General features: G+C 43.0%; 1 protein-coding gene across 2 annotated transcripts; it reads right to left on the reverse strand.

The window, feature by feature from the left end:
- Position 1: 1 nt before the first annotated feature.
- On the reverse strand, positions 2–7,610 carry slc25a18 (solute carrier family 25 member 18). 2 transcript variants are annotated; one of them, XM_068722894.1, is made up of 10 exons: positions 7,479–7,610; positions 6,011–6,358; positions 5,602–5,724; positions 4,527–4,582; positions 4,202–4,292; positions 3,660–3,775; positions 3,165–3,351; positions 2,377–2,540; positions 1,556–1,631; positions 2–1,455 (listed from the first exon to the last, which is right to left on the reverse strand). In XM_068722894.1, exons 2-10 carry the CDS (start codon positions 6,028–6,030, stop codon positions 1,314–1,316), a joined length of 975 nt encoding a protein of 324 aa, XP_068578995.1. In that variant the 5' UTR covers positions 6,031–6,358; positions 7,479–7,610; the 3' UTR covers positions 2–1,313. The 2 variants fall into 2 exon arrangements, with proteins under 2 accessions (XP_068578995.1, XP_068578994.1); XM_068722893.1 differs by having other exon boundaries at positions 5,602–5,727.
- Between the last annotated feature and the right edge of the window lie 463 nt (positions 7,611–8,073).

Below are 8,073 nucleotides of genomic sequence, written 5' to 3' on the forward strand. Positions count from 1 at the left end.
ATAAATGAGCACGTATGAGAAATCTTTATTTACAGCTTGTAAACAAACATTTTACTCCGGCTATGACTCTACAATGAGGAAGATGTAGTAGTCTAGGTACGATAGCCACATCAAAAATGTGTCTTGCATTAAAAATGTAAAAAAAACAAAACTCTTTTAGTGCCTTCAGTAATGGCAAACAGTTATAAAACAAGGTGCCCTACTCCCCCCATGGGTATAACAAATTGTCCTAAGTGGGACTCAAATACCAAATCAATGTTTCAAAACTCCCAATTCCACTGAATTAATTTAAGACTTTTGATGATTTAGAATCTACCAGCAAATACAAGGCGTTAATTGCATTCTCTTTCAGTTATTGTGCACACGTCATTTGAAGCGATGTATTTTTATGTGTAAATAAGCGGTAATATATGCTTTCTCAGGTTTTATTGAAGCCCTGCCAAGCTGTGTGGACAAGAGGAAGTGAAGGCTACGAGACAGTATACGTGGCCCAGCGGTCTAAACCTGTGGCCTTTAGGCAGGAAGTGAGCTGTGTGTTAGGGTGTATTGTATGTCAATGCCGGGATTAAAGCATTACCATCAGATTAACAACTGACCTTAGAGTTTCTGGCAGCCAGCAACTCCCAATCCACTGAAGGAATCCAAGATTACAACTCGGACCTCACGAATGGAGTGGGAGGAACGCATTAAACAGGGTGAGCAGAAGGAGATTGAGCGAATTTTCCAGAGAAGCGCGTCAAACATTTCACTCTAAATGATGATCAGGCATTTGACGCCAGTTCAGACTCTGACATTCAATGTGATGCAATCTTAGCTTTTGATGAAGATTGAAAGGGGAATCACTTACATAGGATGGTGCACAGTTCTCCGTCATGACCATACAAATGGTCAGATTGGCTTTTTAGTCAGCAGCCTCAAACCACATGCAGCAGCTCTCTCTTAACCAGACCGAATAATCCTTCTCGGGGTGAAAGGTAACAAACCCAGACATATTGCAGCAAGCACACGGGACCACCCCGACAATTAGGGACACACATACTCAGATTAGTCACACACACACACACACACACAGGACCCTGTTGGCAGCATGAAAAAAACCTAGAGAATCTTGATTAGTGATTAGAATCCGTTGGTCCACATCTTAGCAAATAGACCCTCTTCATATGTCAGACCATTCCTCTTCCTTTGGTTAGGCAGACTGCGGCCGTATTTCCCCTCTCTCTGTATTCAGCGTTCGCTCGGTTGTGTCATTCATTCACTTAATTAAAGGCAGCGGGGACAACACGTCCACCGCCACCCAATGCCAAGCGCCGCTATCCCAGCAAGCCCAGCACCGTCTCCCCGACCCCAAGAAAGTAGACACCCTGCGCAATGCCGAAAAGAGGAGCGATGACCAGAGCGCGACACGCCGCGCCCTTCAGGAACGCCGACGGGCCCTCCCGCGTCATGATGCGCCTGCAAAAGTACACGGAGACAGGAGAGGGGAAATGTTACATGGCCCTCCACACTTAAAGATATTTAGGCAACACATGTTTTCTGACTGCTGAATTCTTACCGTGTGCAGTCAACAATTCCTTTGTATGTGTCCTCCCCATCACCTTTTTGCAAGGTCTGCAGACGAGTCTTTATGACTGTACAAGCATTTGAAACACAGAGGTGTAATGTCATTACATCAGATCAATATATATATATACATATATATGTATATACATATATATATATATATATATATATATATATACATATATGTATATATATATACACATATATATATATATATATATATATATACATATATATATATATATATATATATATATATATATATATATATACATATATATATATATATCACTGTATGTGTCAGCTGGCAGTGACAAATGTACTGCTCCCTATTAAGTACACTATTGAGCAGAATATTGATTATAGATAGTGAGTAGAGACATGAGTGAGTGAACAAGGAAGTCATTTCTAATATCCATCTAAAGTTGGCTTACATTAGCTAACCGTAGCGACCATAAGCTACTACTAAGTGAGGCTAAAGCAACAAAACCTTTAAGTGCATTAAATTGAGCAATATTTTGTTTTATTTCTTATAAATGCAACTTTTCATTTGTAAGATGAGTGAGGTGTTATTTTTGATTCATTGTTTATTTCGCAGGGACAATGCACACTACATATATTGTACCAGATATAGCTAAAAGCTAATCTTCTGTAGTCCCTGGGCCGAGCAGGTCACAGAGATACAAGATTAGTTGTATCACCGGGTGTGTGTACACACACCTGCTATCTTAGCAGTAGGCTTGAATCCCCATTCACACTCCAACTCCTGACCTACTGTCTTTCTCACTTTGTCTGTATCTTCCTCCCACTTACCATCCAATGGTGTCACAGCCACAGCTGCAACTGAGCCTGCGCCACAGCCGGCCATAAAGGACTGCCAGAACGGCGCCCGAGCCTGCACATCACCCACTTTTTCCCGACCCAGCGCGTTTAGGTTGGCAAACAGCGGGAAGTAGATCATTGAGAAGGGGACGTCCCTGAAAATAAGGATTACAGAAATGTTTGATTGACGGAAAGGCGGAAAGGACATAATGTGAGAGGGATGCTGTTATGGCATAAAGAAAGAAAAGGGGATGGACTGTAAACAAAGGGAGAGAGAAAGAGACATGGCCCCATTCAACTGCAGTATGGCAGCCAGACATAGCTGCAGGAATCTATTGATCAGAGTTGATCGTCAGAGTTGTCAGGAAGTACAACTAGCGTGGTGTGAAATCAACTCATTAAAGCAGTGATGACAGAGTTGAATGAAAGGAGAGCTGGAGAACACAAGCAGCTGTGCATGGTTGTGATATTTTTCAAAGGTTTCCAACATGAGAGCAAAGTATAAAAAGCATAATGTCATGGACTGAGTGACACCACTGGTAATCAAGAAGACAAGGAATTATAATGGAGACCAGAACTGTCTGGAATAATTCAAAACATATAAAGATTCTGGAAAAAGACTGATTGTGAACGGTATTAAGCTATGGTTTGCCTCTGTCTTTTTAATTTCATTGTAAAATATAAAACATCATGTTTTGAAAGTGTGTGGATGAGTGTGTGTGTATTGAAAGTGTGTGTGTGTGTGTGTGTGTGTGTATTTATCTTTTTGTGTGTATGACCTCACTAAGGTAGCTCCTGCTCCCCTGTAGAGGCCCGCCACTCCACGAGTCTTCAGCAGCTCCACAGTGATGCTGGTGGCCGAGGGCCGAGGTGCCGGGCTCGGTCGCGCTGGTTGGGGGGCCACCAATGGTTGAGCTAGACCAGGGGCAGCAGCCTGAGCTGGAGTTGAAACAGGCCTCTGAGCAGCTGATGGTCAAACACAGACTGCCCCAGGTTAGCAACAATCAATAGCTCAATAACAACACTCACATTAGGTCTTAATTATTGGGAGGCATGGCGTGTATATGACTTAAGCTACACCAAATCAATCTTATTATAAATATGGGAAAAAAGGTGCATTTTTCCAAGTTGATTTACTTAATATGATTTTACAAGATTCCAGTGAATTGCATCCTTTTACGCTGACATGAATTTTGACACACTGCTTCTTGGTATTTGTACAAGAAAAAAAAGAAAAAACTGAAAAAAAGCATTAAATCCAGGAACCAACTCACCGAGCCTTCCTGCATCCTGCAGCTGGATCTTAAGCATCTCCATAGGAGTGGTGACGACTACCTGACAGGTCCCAGCCCCACAGCCCGCCAGTACCTCCCCCCACAGGGGTAAATGCCTGGAAACAGTGTCAATAACACATATACAGCATTATCAAGAGCACGCTTTTACAGTAAAAGGCAATGAGTCCGTATATTGAAGAGCACACAAGCTTGATATTTTAATTTTTTTTTTGTTTGCTCCCCAGGATTTGCCTCAAGCACTTGGCAAATCATGCATATCATCAGCATATTCTTTTTTATTTTATTTTTATTTTTGGCAAATTACACTAAGACCTTAGATTTAAGTGCTTTAACACTTAAAACAAGATCAACAAACACATTTATCACTGATTGAATTTCATGATGAATTAGTTGTTAATTAAAGAAAAAGAATCTACTGTAATGCAACGAGTACGTTTCAGCCGGACCTGTTGCATTGCTTGAGATGCTTTTTATGTGGCTTTGTTATATGATGCATCATTGAAGGGCACAAATCTATTTACCCATCCTTCGAGAGCTTCTGTCTGAAGACGTCGTTGGCAGCCAGCTTGATGGCTTTTTCTGGTGTAACAAGAGTGAGGTTTACTGCGGCACCTGGAGGAGACAAACAGGCTGATGACACACAACAGTTTCCACTGAGGTACACAAATAGAGCGGACCTACACGGCAGCTTATGGCTCACGTTTGATGGCAGTGTAGACGCTGGTTGTTAAGACAATAAGATCGAGGGCTCGCAGGAGGAACAACAGCGTACGTGGCCAGATTAAGCTTATAGTAAAGCACGGTCGAAGTGTTGTTTGTCACAGGGATTAGAAATGCAAAAAATACCTCTGTAGCATCCGAAATAGCCCTCCGAGCGTACCGTCTTTGCCAGGCAGTCCATCCTTTAAAGACCAAAAAAGAAGGCAATTTACATTTTGTCTGTTTTTTTCACGAGGTTCTAGAATACTCCATATGTTCATATGTTTCACCATTAACTCTACTGACAGACATTAAGGTCAAGTCAATTATATGCTTCATTTACAAGCATCATCACCGGTATGGCCTTCACCCAACTACACCAGGACCCTCTATTCAGCCACAACAACACACAGGGCAGAGAACAGTGCTGTTAATGTTCTGTCTTTGCAAAGAGCAACAACAAAAAAAAAAAGCCAACCTTGTGACTGGGCCTTGAAGGGAAGTTATCCAAGCTATTTTTCCATGTCTGACTCAGAGTGGAAAACCTCAGTCTAAAATGTGGTAAACACAGGATGACCACACCCAGTCAGCCAGCAATATTGATGCCCACCAGATGTGTGCAGTTAACAGTTTGTGGTTGGTGTGTCTTTTAAGGACACAGAATCTGTCTTTTGCTCTGCATCTCTTCGTTTTAAGTAATTGAATGTGAAATAGTCTTAGTGCATTCGTTTGAACTTTTGTCTGGTTTTGGTTAAGCTACCATGGCAGTCCATCAAAACACACACTGTATACAGTCTTTCCCTTTCACTCATATGACCCCATGAGGGAGTTTTTTACAAACTCACCAAAATCACTGGACCAAGTATGGGAAGAGTGTGTTGAGCTGTGCTGCTCCACCCTCTGAGATTCAGAGGAAAAGGATGTCGGCATCGTCTCAATAATTCTGACTTGTTTGAAGCTCAAATTAGAGAGTGCTGTCTACCAAAGAGCACATTTAGCTACCATTCATCACCAGCAGATAGTTTGCAACGGTTTTTACAGTTCAGAGACTTGGCTTGAATTTGCATGCAGAAAAAAAAAGATTTGTCTTCCTTCCCTAACTTATAAAGATGACTTAAGAGGCTTTTTTTCAACAAAAACTATGAAAACGTATTGTTCAGGGATGCTAAGACCAACTGCGTACATGTATCGGGTTAACTCGGGCCAGGGGAGCCCTACTCACATTCCTTTGTAGACTTGGACGCCCTGCTGGTTCTGTAGGCGGGTCTTGGCCAGGTCAATAGGAAATACACATGTCACACCAACCAGGCCTGCCACACCCCCGTTAATCAGCTTAGCGGGGAGGCTGCTGAGGGATCAACACAGACACAGGCCCACATGCATCCACAGACCCATTGAAACACAGTCACCAACACAAGCCATGCAAATGACACATCCATTCAATGACAAAAATAGAAATAAAAGCAGGCACACCAGCCAGACACAGAGAGAGAGAGAGAGAGAGAGAGAGAGAGAGAGAGAGAGAGAGAGAGAGAGTAAAAGCCCAACGTCAACCCAGCTGCTGCTTCCACATTATGAATGCATTTTTAGCCGTCTTCATTAAGCTAAACAAAAGTGGCAAAGATACTCACCTAACTTTCTTCTCCGCCATCCTGCTTGTGTTTGGGCTCCAGGCCCAAGTCCACGACTCCTCCTCCTCCCCCACCTACCCCTCCTCTTCGTCTTCCTCTTTCCTCTCACACTTCGGCACGCCACCCAATGTTGTCACAGCAGCTTAACCCTCACCTGCCCGCCCACGCCACAAATGCAGCTCACTGCTTCTTTTAATGTGGCAGCAACGGACCGCCCTCGTCCCCCTGGACGCCCTTTTTTCTGTTGTGGACAAAACCACAACAGAATCTGTTGGATCTGTGTCTTCTGGCCAGCCTTTCTGCTTTGTTGTACCTCACACCAAAATCCAATCTCGAATATCCCACTGCCTGGAAACATAAAACGCATGCAATTAATAAGGATTAAGTAATTCGAAAGGGTACAAGTGAGACCACTGTTTCTCTGTTCTATATGACGCTTGTCTTTCTCAAAGCCCTGTGTAGGAGAGTGTCTTTGTGATGGAGGATGGACACACCTCACATTCACTATAGAGCCTATCAAGTCCAGATTTAGTCATTGATAAATGTGAATAGCGGAATACCCCAGGACTACCACACGGAGACAGAACATCTTGAGTCTCTCTAATCTGTCAGCTAAAAGGGATCAGAGTATTTGATCTAGCGAGGTGGGCCGAACTGAAAATGTGGGGGCTTACCGGTATTCTTTTACCACATTTGGAACCCAGCATTTAACAAAGGACTGAAAAGGACATTTGAATAGAAGTGGAAAAACTAGTTTGACATATTTTATTTGTTTATTCTGGAAGGATAGTATTTTGCTGCCCTGGGGAGATAATACAGATGCAGTTGAAACCTTATCTTGGTTCCACAGCAATTTCTTTCCTTTACTATGTTCTCTGTTTCTTCCATTCCTTCTCTGCCTTTTCTCCTCTTGACTTCCCCCTCTCTGTCAACTCCTTAATTAATCTCTCTCTTAATCTCTCCAACTCCATCCCGCCTCTATTTTTACCACTTTAAACCTTCACTCTATCCTCGCCTGTCCACTCCTCTGAGAGTAAAGGAAACATTTCGTCATCAATAATTATTTTTTTTGCTTTGTTCATCTTCTCATCTTGATTTGTATCATTTTCCATCACCTCAACAGTTTTTCCTTCTATTTATGTCCCCTTCATACTCTGTCTTTTCCATTGCTGTATCCTGGTCACATTCTACACATGCCTTTTGCTGAGCCTCTTTCTGTGAAACTTTCTTTCAGCTCAGCTCCATTCACACACAGTAGTGACCCTGCCAAAACACAGACAACGGTGCCTCACCCCAAGCCAACCTCCAGCTCCCGGACCCCCTTTTTCCTCTAAAAAACTGCACTGGAACACCCCGCTCGCACAGTTCACCCAGTTCACACAGCCCAAGTCCCAATGTGACAGCTTTCAGAAAAACTTAATTTTCTACCATCACAGAGATATAGCAGCGGGGAATTGTGGGGTCTTACCTCTGTCGGTGCATCCCACAGACAGGATCAAGCTGTCCACTTTCCTTTCACTTCAACAATGCGTGCAGCAATGGTAGTCAAGCGAGAGCGATCTGAGAGAGCCAGCCGCCACTCAGGGGCCGTTGCACAAACACCAGCATTGTCCTGCTGCCTAAGTCCCTCCCTCTCGTGGTGACACAGCCCCAGCAACACAGCTCTGCACTAACACAACTCGACATAAACTCATGCTGATGCCACAAGGCACGCAAAAGCCGGGGCAAATGCCCACAGTTATAACTCAATGTGTAGTTTCTCTAAGAACATATGTTCATGTACAACATGAACAGCAACAAAAAAGGCTACCCATCAGTAATGAGCTCTCTATTCAACGGTCCTGGTATTACATAATACCTCGAGGCACATTGAATTCCACAAATGTTAACAGACTTACAATTACGACCAATGTAACAGGGGCATGCCAATATGATTACCACTGTCTGGGACAAGTTCATTATTTATAATGGGAAATATGTAAAGTTAGGTCATTATTAAAAAACAGAAAGTTATGTAAGGACATCAACATAAAGAGCATGTGACTGCCACAGCAACCACTCAT

This window comes from Cebidichthys violaceus, unplaced genomic scaffold (genome assembly GCF_023349555.1).
Source record: "Cebidichthys violaceus isolate CVI_PGR_0920_01 unplaced genomic scaffold, fCebVio1.0.p SCAF_3, whole genome shotgun sequence".
NCBI lineage: Eukaryota > Metazoa > Chordata > Actinopteri > Perciformes > Stichaeidae > Cebidichthys > Cebidichthys violaceus.